General features: G+C 38.1%; 1 protein-coding gene across 1 annotated transcript in view; it reads right to left on the bottom strand.

Annotated features, from left to right (window-relative positions):
• Nucleotides 1-19,230, bottom strand: part of babam2 (BRISC and BRCA1 A complex member 2) — a 56,876-nt gene that overhangs the window by 31,519 nt on the left and 6,127 nt on the right. The window contains exons 4-6 of the mRNA XM_029140186.3: nucleotides 17,630-17,724; nucleotides 6,497-6,691; nucleotides 6,314-6,388 (exon numbers count right to left, since the gene is read on the bottom strand). Coding sequence (XP_028996019.1) covers nucleotides 6,314-6,388; nucleotides 6,497-6,691; nucleotides 17,630-17,724 — 365 coding nt within the window. The remainder of the gene's footprint in view (nucleotides 1-6,313; nucleotides 6,389-6,496; nucleotides 6,692-17,629; nucleotides 17,725-19,230) is intronic.

Here is a 19,230-nt window from a genome sequence, read left to right as displayed (position 1 = left end):
GTCCAATTCTGTTTAGCTTATACATGTCTCCTCTAGGTGAGATTATTAGAAAGCATTCTATTAATTTTCATTTTTACGCAGATGATACTCAGCTATACATGTCCTTGGAACCAAATGAAACAGATCAACTAGCCAAAATCAGGGTTGTTTAAAAGACATCAAATCCTGGATGTCCCAAAACTTCCTTCAACTAAACTCAGATAAAACCGAGATTCTTATTGTTGGGCCTAAAAATCTGAGAGAGACACTATTGAGTCAGAGAGCCACCCTGGATGGCATAACATTAGCTTCAGATTCTACTGTGAGGAACCTTGGTGTCATGTTTGACCAGGATCTCTCTTTTACATCATACATTAAACAAATCTCCAGAACCGCCTACTTCCACCTTAGAAATATAGTTAAAATCAGAAGCATCCTCTCTCAGAGCGATGCAGAGAAACTGATCCATGCATTTGTTACCTCTAGGCTGGACTACTGTAACTCCTTACTCATAGGATGTCCTAACAGCTCCTTAAAAAACCTACAGCTCATTCAAAATGCTGCAGCCAGAGTTCTGACAGGACTTAGAAAGAGAGATCACATTTCTCCTACATTAGCTTCTCTGCACTGGCTGCCTGTAAAATGTAGGATAGAATTTAAAATTCTCCTACTCACATACAAAGTACTCAATGATAAAGCTCCTTCTTATCTTAAAGACCTTATAGTTCCTTATGCTCCCAGCAGAACACTTCGTTCTCAGAGCGCTGGGCTACTTGCGGTTCCTAGAGTGTTTAAATGTAGAACAGGGGGCAGAGCTTTTAGCTACCAAGCTCCTCTCCTCTGGAACCAGCTCCCTCTTCAGGTTCGAGAAGCTGACACACTCTCCACCTTTAAGATTAGGCTTAAAACCTTCCTCTTTGATAAAGCTTATAGTTAGAGATGGTTCAGGTCACTGGCAATTATTGTTAGTCACAGGAACCATCTCTTAGTTAAGCTGCAATAGACATAGACTGCTGGGGGACTTAATTTATACACTGAGCTCCTCTGTTTCCTTCTACCTCCTCTGTCCCATAACCTCCCATCATTGTCCCATGTTTAACTAACCTTGTCTCTTTCTGTCCAGTAGTTGTGCTTCTCTCCTCTCCCCCCCCCCACCCCCACTCTTTCTCCCTCTCTGTCCTCACCCACAGGTATCATTGGACTCAAAGTTTGGTGTCTGTGATGGGCAGCTGCGGATCCAACCATCCTGCCTGCATCCAGTCCCTGGTCCTACCATCCTGCCTGTGCTCTGTTGTTGCTTGTTGTTGCTTGTTGCTGTTGCTGTGCTTTTCTATCTCTCTATCCTCTCACCCCAACCGGTCGAGGCAGATGGCCGCCCACATCCAGTCTGGTTCTGCTGGAGGTTTCTTCCTCGTTAGAGAGGGAGTTTTTCCTCTCCACTGTTGCTGTCAAATTAAATGCTTGCTGTATGTGGGATTTGTTGGGTTTAGTTGTGTGAGGTTTTAAACCTTACTTTGTAAAGTGCCTTGAAATAACTTTGTTGTGATATGGCGCTATATAAATAAAATTGAATTGAATTGAATTACACCCGATTGCTATATTTGGTATTTAAGGAATTCCCCCACACAGCTCATTTGTCGGTTTGTTGCACTTTGTTTCTATGTTGGCTTGTTTCAAGTTATGTAGTCTGGTCATAGCCTGTCAGCAGCATAGCCAGGTTTTTACAAGGTCCCTGCAGGGGAGTAAGTCGGTTTCTTGGCCTCTAGTGGCCCAAAGTATTGTCTGTGGGTTTGATCGCTCATCAGCCAGTGAGCTACCAAGAGAGCTTAGAAGCTAAGATTTAGTTAATTTGTAAAAGTCGAGGACGTTTGTAACAAGATTTAATTGACTACAGCTACAATATGTGTTATAAATAAATACACAAATATGAATGCTATTAATAAGCACAGGTGAACATGCGCACAACCAGATATAGCCCTACTGTACAACCAAAATTCCAAAAAGCTGGGACACTGTAAATTATTACTTAAACTCAAAAATCAAGATTTTATCAAAGCAAGCATTTTTGAAACATTTTCCAAAAATGCCCCAAATTAAAAATAAAAAAACATGAAAAAGGACTTTCAGTTGGCAACAAGAAGCAGGGTTTCCAGTCATGTGCAGTTGGAACAAGACTTGAATCAGCTGATTTAAATACCACCTACTTAATCTACCCCCTGAATGAATGAAAGGTTGACCCCATACTATCAGGAAGGTTTCTGGGTTGATTCCTTCAAAACACTTGACATTAAAATGCTACATGTGAAACAGGCTAGGGGTTACGAGGATGCTTTAGCTTTTATCCTTGGCTACAAAAATGGAAACAAACAAAACAAACAGGCATAAACCTAACTAAACATTAATTATTCAAATGACATTTTAAACTCTGTATTGTTGCATGCCTTCAGCAATTTATCAATTTACCATCCACAACAATATTATTGAACATGCATATTCAAAAGCCCTGCAAAGAACAGCCACTGCATTGTATGTGCTGTGTATAATTATGTATCTTGGTAGCACCGCTAAATTGGTAAATATTCAATACACAATTTCAGTGGAATATCCTTCCTATAAAACAACAAACAAATGACTGATGCAGTCAACAAATTATTTTCCTCATATTCTCTCTTGATTTATAATTCCCAAAACACACTTAGAATAATAATCCAAATTAAATATTAACACTAATTCCAACCTGGAACATTACCGAAAAAAAATCTATGATTTGCAAGCCAACAGCAAAAAGGTGGCATTGTTTGGGCGAGCAACACTTAATGGAAGTACAGAAATATTGTCTGTAAAGCTGGCATCACAAAAATTAAACAAGTAACTATATAAATAAATAAAATAAGTGCCCCAGGCTCTGCTCTACCCTGAGCCTATTGAACGACAAAGGTTAAAAATGTATGTGTGTGTCTGTGTGTGTACACATGCTGTATGTACTGGAAGGGCGATAATTAGAGTAAAAATAATTAGATGCAAGTGCTCATGTTGCAGCATGCACTACTACATTTGGGGAGGCACAGAGCTAAATAATGTCCTCCTTAAACTCATCATGGAGGTTAAGTTTATGTTTGCAGATCCATCAGCAATTCAAAAAGCAATTCAACATTTAAATGTACTGCTCTTTTAGCAATTTGTGATATATAGTAATGACTGATATAAAATTATGAACATCTTTTGTTCCATACTGCCCAGTCCTACATCATATTATGTGCATGAAATGGCACTTGACTGGCAAACCATGATTTAAATGGCAGTGAATCTTAACAGCAGCGCTGATGTAATTGCTCACTGAAGTGATAATAGAGCATACTCCACTCTAAATATTCCATGTGTTTCATCATTTATCACATTAAAATTTATGTTTACATTATGTTTGTTGTTAAGAGTTAATTCACTCCTTACATCCTGTTGGATCAATGACAACCGCTTGAGGACCAGAACCGCACGCAATCCACAGTACAATCCACATGCATATACTAGAATCACTTTGGAGCTGGTGACATGGGTCAGTGCTTGTGGGGGAAACAAAGCTCAAGTGAAGCGAGAGCAGAGGGTTCAGTCACAAATGTAGCATTACTCCATGCTGATCAGTGTGGACACTTGGGGGCAAGCCGCCGCTGCACATATACATACTCTACAGCACAAGGAGAGACAGAGGAAATAATAAAAAAAAACAACAACATCATAACGTTAATCTATAAAAACATATTCTCAATGCTGGTAGATGTTTTTGTGCATGTTAAATTTTAAGTCTAAGTGATGGTGCAATAAATTAACCTTGAATAAATAATATAAATGTGTTAACTAGATTCTTCTACTACAAGAGTCAGACCTTTTGTGCAACAGCCAACATAAGTTAAGCTATGCAGGGAAAGGGGACTTTAAGTGGTTAAGTATGAGATACTACAGTACATGAGAAATTATGAGGCCAAGAGCACCAAGCGCCACTTTAAAAGAAAAGAAACTATCCATCTGTTTGCGTTCACTATCTTCCCTTCACCTTCCCACTCTTATGTTTTAACTCTAATGGGCTGCCCCTTTTCAAATAAGTAAATAAATGAATAATCAGCACTACAAACCACCCCCTTCCCCTACCCCCAAGGTTGGGCAGACCATGCAGGAAGGTAAACATGTCCACTGTGGTGAGCTCAGACCAAGCGGATGCTTCGCTCCAGGTAACAGTCGTCCTCCACAGCTCTGTGCCCACCAGCAACATCTCAGCATTTGCTAGCAGAGCAGAGTAGCCTATGTCTGAACACATTTCCGCTTCACTGCCAAAACACAGCCTCTTCAAGCAAGGGCATTCATGGTTTGATGGTGAGGTTGATTCAAATCAGGGCCAACAGTATGACCCTTACCTATAGTACAAGACTGATTGTTTCTATCTGTCTGTTGAACATCATCTTTTCATTTCACTCTTTATTTCACAATTAAGAGATTGTGTCTTTTGTAGGATTGTAAGGACTGGCTAGATTGAATAGGTTGTAATATGAATAAATATAACCCACATGCCTGCTGCATTAACACTTGTGAAGTCTAAGTGATGGTGCAGACAGCTGGATTATATGAAACAGGAATGCATCTGTTTTATCAATGAGCCCAGCAGTTTTAGTTGTCTATCTCAAATTAAATTAGATACCCTTTTTTCTTCAGGTGAGCTCAAAGGTTTCCTCAATTTTATAATAATGGAAATGTCATAATTGTACTCAAGACAAAATTTAAGTTTTGCTTCTTTTTATAGTATTATTATTTGGTTTAATTAACTCAAAATTCACATCTTAATAACAAAGAGCTCTATTTAACCAGTTAATTTGTTGATTAGCAATAGGTTGTTGATTAATAATAATGTTACATTATTGTGTTTCTAGTAAGTATTCTTAAAGTATATAGGACGTAACTAATCACTCTGTCACAACACTGCAGTGGTGAATTAACAGTGCTTCAGCTGCTCTGGCAGTGAATAAATAGGCAAAAAACATAAGCAGTTGATTCTAGACATAATTTACAGCAACAGAAGTATTTGTATGACAACTGTCAAATAGAAAATTGTTATGGATAGTTATGGATATGGCATACAGTACATTTTTGTGTTACAGTCCAGCCTAATGTAGAATTCTATGCCTCTGTAATGTGTAGGTGGACAAGGTGAGGGCCCATGTTCGTTACTTTCTCACTGTAAGTGTATATTTTCTCTTTACCATATCTGCTTAGGACATCATGAAGCACATGTGAACGTGTCTATAAATCATTTAATATTATTAGGGTGACAGGAGTGTAAAGTCATATTTGAGACTCTATCACAAAATATTATTTTGACAACATTGTGTCCGTTGTAACAGCTACCACCACCCACTAGTTAAAGATGCCATTATGTCTGCCTGTTTTGAAAGCCTCTGCATATGAACCACCACAGCATGTGTGACAGGATGCTTGTTTGGAAAAGAAAAGTCACCAACAGTGTTCCTTCAGGTGGGCCTTGAAATGTTCCTACTGCAGGTGAAAAAAAATTATCTATTTCTATTATGCCAGGCAACAGGGCTCTGAAATAGGACCTCAGAGTAGTCAAAGCTTGCAGAGAGGGATGAGTCTCAGTGCTTCAGGTCTGAGAGACATGGGGATGAAAGCTGATGTGATGGTGATGAAGGTTGCCGTTTCCCTTATGTTTGCTATCATTTCCTTTTATGCGCTGAAAAAAAGCCATAAAGCCAGCAGACAGTTAAAGATGGGGGGTGGGGGATAGAAATGAAGGATAGGGCGAGAGAGGGGTAAAGGCAATCACTGATGAGAAAAGGGAGAGAGAGAGAGAGAGAGAGAGAGGGAGGGTGTTCAGGCTATGCTGCCTCCAGACACCATGCAGCTCAGAGCAGATAGAGTGTGACGGCTTGCTGATTAGTCAACTTGCAGCCCTCAAGACCAGAGTCTGTACGCGCATATACTGGTACCTCTATATTTGTGAGGACACTCATTGCCATAATGAATTTCCTAGCCCCCTATCCTAACCATCATAACTAAATACAACATATTAATCTGGCCCTTAGCCCAACCATAACCAACGTATCATTCCCTGAAATATCACCTTAATCTCAAACCAGCACTTAATTGTGAGGTTCAGAAAAAATATCGTCTAAGAACAAGCTATTCTGGTCAGTTTACTGTAAATGTAAACAAACCCACAGTTTCCACACATGAAAATCACTTAGACACGCGCAAGTAAAGAAATGAATCTAAATTGTTCCATACTTATAGAAGAAGTGAAGATGTTACTGTCTACTTCTAAAAGGCTTACCTTAAGTAGATACACAGGAATGTTGCTGAAGTCCACAGGAAGTTTAAGAAGAAAACGTGCTGAGAACTCGCCCGTCTGAAGAACAAGCACATTAAAAATGGGCTCAGTAAAATGATATTAATAACAATATTAGGCTTGAAGAAATGACACAGGAAATAACACAGACAATAAGCAGTCACTTACCCAACTGTTCTTGCGTCCAGCATAAACCTCCATGTTGTGGTGGTAGCTGGAATCCTCCAGAAGGCTATCATACTCAAAGAGCAGTCTGGAGCTCTCACGTAGACGCTGGCACTGGTACTGATGGTACTGCTGAAGGAGCTCCTTCACCAGCTGGAGCAAACATTCTGATTTTCCTGCGTCCCACTGGACCAGGTGCTGAGGTAGGGAAAAAAAAAACCAGAACATTCATATTCACAGACAATGGCTCTGTGGAATGGTTCAACATGTAAGCATCTGAAATGAAAACCCAATTATTTTAATACAATAAGCAAAGAATTAGCAGTGTTGTGGCATTTATTCAATTTCCTGTTGGAGCAGAATCACACAAAATTCTGAACTGATTAAATGGACTAGGAAATTTCAATACTGTATTAAAAACAAAGTGAAGAAATTTGAGGTGACTTTTCTTCTAATAGCATTATCTTAATAAAACACACACATCTAGATATTTACTGTACTGTTCCTTTGGATACAGAATGTGGTGTGGATTAGGGAAAAAGTGAAAAAAGTGCTAATGAAACGATTATTCTCACCAGATCAGAAACAAAAGCGTATAGAATGAACTGTATGAAAAAGGACCCTCAATCCCCCTGAAACCCTTTTCTGACCGCATACTGCTGTCTCACTGATTGATGCAAGGCAATACAGGTCACAAACAAATAATAAGACAATATGATCTGATTATCTTGTGAACCTTGTCCAAATGCCCCCCTTTTTACTAAACACCCGATCCAACTGACTGAGGCACAAGATCAATGTACAACTTTATAGTACAGAATTACATCATACAGTATGCAACCAACTGTCACTAATGACTGGCTTCAAAGTGACCCTCTGGAGGGCACATTTCTTTCCCCTCTTAAGGGCAACCTCTCCTTTGATGCGCAAGAAATAAAATGCCTATAATTAACGTGAAACAACACTGCAAAAACAAACTGCAGGAAACATGTCACGTCTAATAAAGACAAATGGATGGTTGAGCTCTCAAGAATAAATGTTTTGAGAGTTTAATAATAGACAAAGCGGCATGCGAAGAAAGACTACAAAAAAGAGCATCTTAATGAGTTTACTGCACTATTTGGACTTTCAAATACTACTTAATTTAAGAAGATTTATGCTCCCTTGAGGAAATAACACTTTGAACTTAATCTAGTTTTCACATCATTACTACCTTTTTACATCAACATGATGTGACACAAATCATTTTGTTCATTAAGGTAAGCTTAAATGTTATGAGTTATAAATATCTAAACTTCAGCTGTTCAGCTGGACAAGAATTAGACTTGTTTACAAATTAAAAGTCTCTGTGGATACTAATTAATCCCTTACAATATCACAGAAATAGGATTGGGAAACATTAACACAACAAAGCTGTAAAAAAGTATAAGTAAGTAAACTTTTTTGCCTCTACAGTTGAACTACATTTTGTATCATACTAGGCTACAACATATTCAAACAAATAATTTATTAATAATTTTGATTAGAAGAGTGTAACATTATTAAACCTAACTTACATCAATAAACTTATTCAAATTTAAGTGTATTGGATGTATTATATATGTATATATGTATTGGACATCAAGTCAAAAGATCTTCAGAATTTTTAATAATCACAATTTACCTAATCTGTGAATAAAAGAGATTTTTTTTCTTCCTTTATTTAAGATGATAATGAAAAAAAGCCTTATTAGTTTTAGAAATGATGTAGGTTTTTAAAAAGCAAAACTGAATTGTTGTCACTTTGAAAGTGATATACTGCTGAAAAACTGCATGTACTGTATGAGTTGGGGATCAACAAGCTATGCAACCTAATGACAAAACTGCAAAGCCAAAGTCAATGTGTAACTACAGTTTGTCATTGTTTCATGCAGTAGGACACAGGCCAATTAAATGCAACTTAATCTACAGGAACAGCAGACGAGGCCCATAGAGTAATTTTGGTCATAGATGAGAGGGTCAAAAGAATAGCAAGTGTTGGAAATACTGTACAATTTAATAATGATTTTATTGAGGTACCATAAACAAGATGTGTACAATCACCATGCCTCTCTGTCTGCCTGACTGGCTCTTGTAGCTCATATCAACCCAATGGAGAAAGCTTCCATTGTTTTATAGCAATTCTACACCCTCTTCTCATACCACGGAAAGGGGAGGGTGGGGGCTGTTGTATGGCAACGACAGGCTAAACAAAGACGGTGACCTCATCGTCCTGATCCACTAGTGGTTACCAGCAATTCTGGGATTCCTGAAACAAGGAGGGGATGCAAACAAGGATTGGCACTGTCCAAAACCAGCAGACAATGCCCTGTGGTAGGAGCAAGCTGAAACAAAGGAGAGACTGAGGAAGTGCTGCATCAGGATTGTGACACAGAATATTACTGAAACTCTGCTGAGGCCAAAAAGAGTCAGGGAGGAGGGGAAAAACAACAACAACAACAAAAAAACAATGCATGGGTTATAGGACCTTAGGCCTATGTAAGTCCAATGAATATGATTCTGAGACTCTACAGCTCCAGTTTGATTGGTAGGTAATAATGTGTGATCAACTCTTAGGTGTATTAGCTAAAGTGAACATGGCACAAGTGCAATTAACAAATATTAATGTTGAAATTAAAAGTGAAAAAGCAAACGTCAAGCATGTACCTTTTCTGTATGTTAGGCCAAAACTAAAGGGAAACAATCCTCAAAGTAAAAAATTCAGGCGATCAAGTGCAATATCAAGTGCGAGAATCAAGAGATACTCACGGGGGTTCATAGCATTTGTTCACATGGGTTGGTTCCATTCAACTTAAACTAACAGTACGTCAATTAAAAATATATATAAACGCGTGAAAGTGGAACCACAAGACCACTGGATCCTCATGTTGTTGCTGAAAGGTGGATTTTTTCTAATATCCACACAATCCTGGACAATTCTTTACATCCACTACACACTATGCTGGCTGGATAGAGAAGCACATCCAGTCAGAGGCTGATGGCTGCCAAAAGCTCCATTAAGCATAAGAAGAGATCCCAGTAGCCATTACATTTTAAAATACCTCCTTTCTCTCAAAACTGAAACTAGACAATAGTGTTTTATTGTCATTTATTACTTATGTGAAGGCTAATGTCTATTTGTTGGCAAATGATAACCTCTTAAGATAAGTACAGCAGTTGATGGTTGCAGGTATTTTGTCATAACCTGTGGTTAGGTCATTTAACCCTTCTCCATCCAATCACTCCAAACTCTATATAGTTTAAAATTTACTCTTAAAAGTGTCTTGAAGTGAGTTTTGATGCGGATTATGTAGTTTTCCTGGCTGTACACTACCTAGTAATGCAATGTCCTGGTGTTTTCACACATCTGTGTGCCGACATGAGTGTGTCCAGACTCTACGCTGAATTGATTTTATGCATTTTGCAAAGGACTACAGTGCCAAAATTAATAAAAAGAAAATGTACAGACGTGATGCATTACAAAAAAAAAAAAAAAAGCTGCAACAGACGCAATCAAAGCTATTTGAAAGCTGAGATTTGACGTTTGATGATAAAAACACAAAAGAATCCCCTACATGTGCTCTAGATTATTCTGTATGAAAGGAACATCGTTCTAAGGCCTTTATCCACAGGGGGTAGATCTCACAGGCCTGAACAATACACCCTGTTTCAATCCGGACCTTGTAATCCGGTTATTTTAACAACACACTGGCTAAACCTGTGTCAAATGATTACTCCTAAACTTGGCTTATGATAAAACCAGTCACCTCTAACAAATAAACCACTGATACCCTCCTTTTTTGAATAGAGTGCATATGTGTAAAAGAAGCAATGTATAATCGTATTACATTAAGATATTAGGATTTGATTCAATATCAATGTTAAAAACTGCATATTAAAAATATATTGGATTAGCATTAGGATTTACCATTTTGGGTATTCATGTCTAAGCCAATGGAAAAAAAAAACAAAAAAAACAACACAATCAAAATAGCACAGTTGGTAGATGGGAACTAGAAAACTTTGTACTTTGCTTTGTAACAGAAACAAAACCAAGTTGCTAATTAAAACTATTGTAAGTTCATGGGCAAACAAGTGAGTGATTTATAATTTAAAATAAAAGCGTAAAAAAAAGTAAAAGCATAAATGAGAGCATAATAAGCAAATGGAAGTGGTTGAAAATGGTCACATCCTACATACCGAGAATGCATTGCGCTCTGCCGAATCACCTGAGCTGCGGTGATTGGCCCTACCTGGCGTTTAAAACTCTCTGCCCGGCCATTGCTGGGGCAGGTTCAGAAAAAAAAAAACAGGAAGTAGTTGTAGTCTGAGAGTCTGCCATGTGCTCAAAGATGTTTCAGACTTTTGAAGAGATTGACAGCAATGAAAGTTAAACAATGATATTAAACCTTACTAAAGTTTAAAATGGTTGAAAGGGTAATATATGTAGACGAATCCATAGTCAGAAATTCTGGTGCCATTTATGCATTGTTCTATAAAAAACACGAACATCAGCACCAAATGTCACAGTAGTTGCTAAATTATTTGCATCCAGCAGTTTTAATCCAGCAGCAAAACTAGAAGGAAAAGTCCAGGGTGACTCGTGAAAGGAGCCATTAACTTCAATAAATTTCAATAAGTTATCATGGTAACCCATCCAGTAGTTTTTGAAACAGTTGCTGAACAAAACAATTCACAAAAAAAATCACACTTCTGTTTACTACAATAAGAAAACAACAAATAACTATTTAATATACAATACATAAATAGTTATTTCTTTATGTTAGAATTACATCGGTTAACAAGCCTAAAACCTATTACAAATATGTTGATCATAGGATTCATATGCAGAAACAGTATATTCCTTTGGGAACAAAATGTACACCTAAATTGGGCATAATCACAGTGAATAGACCCAACTTGACAGAATCATGTCTTCGTGTGCCATCCGTCTGTACCATCTTCCATCCAATATTTATCTTAGGCCAATAAGAGAGGGACTGGCATCTGAAAATGCAAGATAATTATATAGGCCAAGAGAAGATATTTGTTTTTATGTCTTAAATGTGATTTTTATAGATGCTGGCAACCTGATCCAATAAATCGCTGTAGACTTGAAAGTGTGAGGCATTAAAAAACTCCCAAGTATTAAATTAATCTCTGTTAGTCTTTAATTCAAGTGTGGGCTCACACCCTGTTTCGCCCCTGGAGAGTGCCAAGTCTAAGATCATGCTAAATTGCTCTTGTCATGTGTTTAAGACACTTGGCATTCTCAGCCCAGTGTTTCTCACTGTGAGCCGCATGGTTTATGTCCAACACAGTACAACTTGTTCACAGAAATATAAATTCTCCGTACTACTATTAATGATGTTCCGTAACTGCTTTAGTCCACTGCAAGGATTGATACGGTTGTCTCATCTTAAGCTGGACACTTTTATTTCTTCTTTTCTCCAATGTACAATGGTGTTTTGGAACCAACAAGTCCATTTACACCAGTCATCTCTAGTAGCAAATAATAACCTAAACACTAAAAGCATTCCCAGAGCTGTCAGTGAACACTGCCAATAATAAACTCTAATAAAAGCTGGAACACATTATTCCCTAAAACAGGAAGGAAGTAGGAGCAACAGTTGGTACACTATGGGCCCAGGGTGAAATAATCTTACTTTATGGGCCATCTGAGGTCCATTGTTAGAGTAGTAACATGGGACGAGTTTGGTATTCAGTATCGTGATGGAGAAGGAACAGCCAGGGATGCATCCTGTTCCTACTGAAAAATACTTAGGTTTGATTTATAATTCACACAGTTTTTCTGGATAAATCCCGAAATATGTAAGTTCCAAACAACATCTACATGGTTAAAACCACAAGTTCTCTGATAATAAAAAAAATAGTAAATGCACAGTTATAAGTATGATCACTCAAGTATATAAAACAGGAATTAAGGCATAATTTTTACATTTAGCTAATTAACGTGTGAGAAAACAAGAGACTACAAATCCACAGACACTCAGTCAAGTCAAGGTGGATAAAGGGAAACAGCTGAAGATTGATAAGCTGATGTGCCTACAGAGGCCACTGAAGCTCACCTTGAATTTGTGTCACACACACACGCACACACGCACGCACGCACGCACACACAGATGCAAAACAAGGGGGAACTCCCACAATGTTTAGTGCCTGCACGGATCACCGGACATGTCTAGACCAGACAAATGACACATTACACACTGAAAGGGATGGTAGGACAGACAACTAGTAGCATTACTGAGTAAGGAGGGGAGGTACAATTTTAAATGTTTGTACGTGCTGCTTGCTTACGGCTAGCCATAGAGAATATCAGAGTATATTTTTGTTCCTTCATGAGAAAGACAGAGTTCAATCAATGGCACTTATTATACATTACAAGTTTGCAATGATAATAAATAGTGTGAAATGCATCAGCTCAATCAATCTAATATTGTTAGCTTTGCAGACATACAGGGTGAACTACACACTAAGGCAATCTGTTGATTGTCCTAATTTTTGTGAGATTTCTACAGTACATCGTGAAATTCATGGGCATTGCATCATTTCTTCAGGTCACTGTGAGTGAACCAGAAGTCCGGTGTTGTTTATTCAACTGCCTCACTATCATGGAACCGTCATTTATCTAAATGGTTTATATTTACTGGACAAGAACACATGGCTCATAATGTTTAGTTTTCATAAATGCAATGCTTATAAGTGACTGACCACATCTGGGTGTTTCTACTGAATGAGATTTATATACCGTATATGTTGGGATTTTCCACAAAGATATTAGAATGAAAAGTTTATGTTCTCAAGTTGCCAGTAACAGAATTAGAGAAGAAACAGTGATGCAACAGCATCTTCTACATGAGGGAATGCTGTCCAGCTCCCCTCCCTTCCTGTGTCATTTCCTCCTCTTTGGTTATTCTTCCCAGCAGCCCGTGGGTAGATTCTACTCTGATGTGTTCCTGTCACTAGATTTGGTGTGCTAAACACATTCACACTCAGACATTCCTCCACCTACATAGGTATAGCCGATTGCAGCAACCGTATGTTTGTTAACAGGCTGTTTTTCTGACTGTTTTCCTGACTAGAGTGTTTCATCACTCAGGAAAAACTTCAAATTCATTGTTGAGATTAAGATGAAATATTGTAAAGAATGCAAAGAACATCCAACCAGTAAAGAACTTGCTCTAATAAATACCGCTTTGTAACATCTTCAATTAATGGAAGAAGGCTTGGTCACATTTACCTGAGTCTTTATTTCTGAATGAATAAAGATGGGTTTTTTCTGTAGAATCCAGGCATCCATTAATAATGGCAAGCTGACACAGTCAAAAGGCAGCAATGTCATCACATATATGTTTTTACAAACTGGACATGGCTGTTTTGCTGGGATGAATTACTTGAACACAACGCTTCAGAATAAAGTAAAATGATCACATCTGGTAGAACATTTACTCAGAAAATTAAACCATGACTGTCAACAGGTAAAACAAGATTGAATTATGTTAGCTGAACACAAAATATCTCTGACGATATGACTACTTAAAAGCAAATATTTACCAACTAACATGATTTAAACTGATGGATGGAAAATCAAATATTATTTTCTTATTATTAGTGTTCTTTATATTTACTTCATTGCTCCAAGTTTCTTGTGACTAAACGTCTTGTTCTTGGTGTGATCTTTGTAGGTTAACCACTGCTGAGGGAGGATAAAAACAGTGCTCAGTGTTCCCCACATCAAATCAAAATTGTTACTTCTTTCAGACTGGAACAATAAGCCTCACAAATTCTTCTTATGAAGCCTTCATTTGTTTGAGACACTTTTCTAAAAGCCTGTGTTGTTAAGCTCAGACTTTGATTGCAAAAAGTCAGATTTCTCTACTACAAACTAAGGCACATCCTACCTGAAATAATGTTGGATTAACCCTTACCCACAACAAATCGTAATCTTTTGCAACAAAAGAATATAAAAAAATCTGTTTTCTTTTTTGTTAAAAAGCTCCTTCAGTACCAAACCTTTATTCTGGTGTCCAATCAGCATCACGTTCATGTACCATACAACTGTTCTTGATCCTTACTTACTACCAACTGGTACCAATTACATATTTAGCTAGACTGCCACAAGTGTATAAAAGTGGTCAAGTGATGATGACAATTTTAGAGGACTAAGATTTATTGCCGTGTTGAAAGGAGCAAGGGCTCACTCTCTGCCCCACATGAAACCTTTAGCATGTTAGACAACTTTCCACAGCCACAGCTACAGAGAACTAAGGCCGTGAAGGTGGTGTGGGGCTTAGCATGAGTGGCCACTTAAAAACAAGTTTTATAGCATTTATATTAAAGCACTGAGTTAGGGAGCTGCAGTGGTGGCCAATTAGCCAAGATCTGGATGCCATTTAGTCTGCATCTGCACTCACCACAGAGTTTTACAGCCCCCTGCAACAGTGAACGTCCATGAATTTGGGACAATTGCTGCTGTTATTTCTTGGCTGTTATCAAAGGTCAATCTGTGTGACTCGCCATCATCCAATTGTGGAATTCATGTACTTATTTCATATGCAACATCTTTTACTATATTAAAAGATCTATGTTTAAATGAGTCCATTCTAAAGTGCCATGCAGGTTCAACATAGTTGCTCAAAGTGCGGATGTTTCATGCAAATGTTTGTTTCATGTCAATGTTTGTATCTTTTTTGGAAAAAGCAATATGTTTTTTCTGCCTAACTAGAAAAAATGGATAACAAACATATTCAAGGCCTGATGACAGCACGGAAAAACACAAGGCTAAACAGAGGCTAATGATACCCTTGGCTGGCTGTAAACAAGGCAAGGGTGTACTGCTGAGACATTAAGATTTCAACCAGCCACTGACAGAGGACCTAAAATTAGTCTAATGTTTACCCCCAACTGATAACAAAGGCAAGAAAAAGATGCTGCTACGTTATGTTCATTTTTATGTGGCAGATAATATTGTTCCTAAAACATTTTTTAAGATGTTCCAATAATATTTCAACCCAACACCCAGAATTATTAGGTCAATTCACCCTGCCAGGATATATGAGGGGAAAATCTAAGGACTTGCTGGGTTTAAAAAAGAAAAACAGCGGTATGTGCCATACAAACTGAAAACATCTAGCAAAAGCGGGGAGTATAGCAGGAGGATTTCGAAGCAGGCATCTCAGTGAGACAGGAAGACAGATGAAGAGGGATTATGAAAGCATGAACAGCAAAAACAGCAAGAACATAAGTGAGAAAATAAACAAGCACTGCGCTGCCAGGCTCTGGCTCAGCAGAGGGACTTCCCCTTATGTGCACAGCTGGATTTAGAAGACGGTGAGCAATACGCCCCTCTCCTCGCCCAGACTCTGACACAAGTAGGGGAATTTAACTTCTCAAAGCTATTCTGCTTCAGAAATAACCTGTCATAACTGCATGGCTAATGCTTTATAGAAACAAGAGGTGTCCAGCACCATCCAGATCTTCACCAAGGCCTAATCATTTTCCAAGTCTATTGTTAAGTTTAACAGTGGATAACAAAAAATTTATATAGAGCAAAGTTTCCATTACAAAATTCTAATGTGGCTCAACCTTTATTGGAAAGTAAGGTGATATCACGTGAGGATGGTGCTGCATGACCAGTCAAAATGTTTCTTAATTGGTCACTGTAATATCAATAGCTCTCAATCTATAAATTTTTTTGCTTCCATAGTTATTAAACTGTTTATAATTCGTAATTTTATACCTGAATGGCTGTTAGGTGTAGAGAACTGAAACCAGGTAAGTTTTATTGTGCTGTTTACATGACAAAGCACCATGAGTCCACAATGGGTGATTTAGCCTGTTTCTGCGTTTGCCTCCGTCACAATAAAACACGGAGGATAATGTTAGTCCTACTGCGCATGCAAAGAGGATTGACAAGCAAATTAGTCACAGAAAACAAGCAAAGCATAAACAATATACTGTATGATTATGGTTCCGCCCGGCACATGGTTTACAGCAAGCCAACTACAGGACTTTCAGATGTTTTCATTTTGCAAGTTTCTTATTGCTTTACTTTGTGTCTGTAGTGTAATACACATTTACATGTTAAGCTATGTATGATTTCCCACAGTATCCCTGATGTTCTACGTAGATTTTGCTACTTTGACTGAATTTATAATACTAGTAGTCAGATCTATAACTTTATTAGGGCAGGAATTCTCGAGTTAGCTTTATACATAGATATGATGTACTACAAGTACTTCTAAAAAAACTTATTAGTAAAGGTTTTAGTCAGTAAATGTATTTGCTTAAAACACTGCAAAATACAGAAACAGAATACATAATTAAAGTAAACCTGAATCAGATGAAATCGGCTAAGCCAGACCTGGGATGTCATGCTTGAGACTGGAAATAAAATGAGGTTAAGACATGCACAAATTTTACTTAGAGTCATGTTGTAACCGCTTCTTCTTGAGCAGCAACTTATTTTAATATACACACAACAAAACTACACCTCAACTTAAACTAAACAGCGGAGTCCGTCAAAATCAATTCTCATAAAGGACAAAACCCTTTCACCATTGTTTGATCGATGATAAAGAACAATTTCTGCAGTATTTGTTTTCCAGAACCACTGGAAAACCATTATTGTTGTTATTACACAGCTAATTAAATATATACATTTTGCATAATCTGACAGTGACAAGGCTACAGTAGTTTATTGAATCGTGGCTCGTGATGTCAGATCGGAGAATGAATAATCTGTCAAAGCAGAGGGTATGGCATAGTGAAATGCAACCGTCAATTAGTGCAACATTTTCAGCTGTCTAACGCTACACAACCACAGTGGCTGAAGCATGTTGGTTTGTTAATGGGTGCATATGGCAGTGCTTCAGCTTCCTTAGGTTACCTGCCTAATTCAGATTTTTGTTTGCAATTTCAGGCGTGTGACATTCAAGACCATGTAAGTGACTTCATTTTAAAAGGTGCAGGACAAGCTGTGGCTTAACTAAATGGCAAATAACCAAAACTAAACATGTGGTGAACTGAGCTGCATGGTGCACATTCCTGCAGAAGAATCACACATTTTGGATTGTACATGTTCCAGATACTCACTGGTAGTTCTGAGGGTTCAGGTAGAAATTCAGCATCGTCTCCAAAAATAAAATCTGGAGGTAACTCTGGATATCGAGCATTGAATATGATGTCCCCTGCAACACAAAGACCAAAACTGATCATTTAAAATGACTTGTGACTAATTTAAGATGCATGCAATATAATAATGTAAAGAATTAAGTGTATCACCATAGAATTGTACAAATACCAAGCTGTAAAAAGTATTTGTTTTATCCATTTTCAAGAGAAAGCACGGTAAGAACAAAATGCCATTATCTTAAGTCAGTCATCGTTGTTAACACAATACAACATTATGTTCTGATTAGTTTTAATCGTATGGTTAAAGTACTCACTACAAAAAGAGGAAATACCTTAACATGAGAAAAAAGGGCTGTCTTAATAATGACTTCAGTAAGTATTTTGCTGACTAAGCAAAAATGAAAATTTGAATCACTTTTCTAGACATAATGTGAAAAATGTTTAAGCTAAAATGATATACTTATATGGAATTTAGTTAGAAAAAGCCTGTAGATAAAGTTGACAACATGGTTTAGGCAGGTTTTGACATCATGTTACACAATTCTACTTGTACGTTGCAAGGCTGCTCTGCCCTTTTTGTCACTGCAGTGAGGTTAAGAACAGACAAACATGGTATTTTCTCTAGTAATGAAAAGTCAAGTAAAGGGGTTGAAGTGTGTGCTGTAACCTTATTAGAAACCTTGTTTAAATAACCTGAGGATCTACAGGCCACACATCCTTTTTACACTTTGCCAGCAGAGCAGCAGTCTGCCATGTTTGCTCACTACTGTATAAGTACTGTAGGTTGGTCCAAAGGCTAGGAGGAGAGAAGTATGCATGCATAAACTCTAAGCAAAACCTCCTTCCTCAGGCCAAACAACAGCAACTAAGATGTCACATGCTCTGAAATAATGCCTTTCCCCCCCCCTATATTTTTACTTTTTTACATGTCCCCATGAATTTAGGATATTTTTCTGAACTTTAATAGATACAGCGATGGTAAAGACAGAGTGTATATATATGTATATATATACACTCTATTCTCACCCTCCGCGGGTGGTCTCATCCACTTTCCAAGCTCGGGTCCTCTACCAGAGGCCAGGAAGCTTGAGGGTTCTGCGCAGTATCCTTGCTGTTTCTAAGACTGCACTTTTCTGGACTGAGATTTCGGATGTTTTTCCAGGGATCTGTCGTAGCCACTCCTCCAGTTTGGGGGTCACTGCCCCCAGTGCTCCGATCACCACAGGCACCACTGTGGCCTTCACTTTCCAAGCCTTCTCCAGTTCTTCTCTGAGCCCTTGGTATTTCTCTAGTTTCTCATGTTCCTTTTTCCTGATGTTGCCATCGCTTGGTATTGCCACATCCACCACTACGGCTTTCCTCTGCTCTTTATCCACCACCACAATGTCTGGTTGGTTCGCCATTACCATTCTGTCAGTCTGGATCTGGAAGTCCCACAGGATCTTGGCTCGCTCGTTCTCTACCACCTTGGGAGGTGTTTCCCACTTTGACCTTGGGGTTTCCAGTCCATACTCCGCGCAGATGTTCCTGTATACTATGCCAGCCACTTGGTTATGGCGTTC

The sequence above is a fragment of the Betta splendens genome, chromosome 22, assembly GCF_900634795.4.
Source record: "Betta splendens chromosome 22, fBetSpl5.4, whole genome shotgun sequence".
NCBI lineage: Eukaryota > Metazoa > Chordata > Actinopteri > Anabantiformes > Osphronemidae > Betta > Betta splendens.
This window is presented reverse-complemented; position numbering and strand designations above follow the sequence as displayed.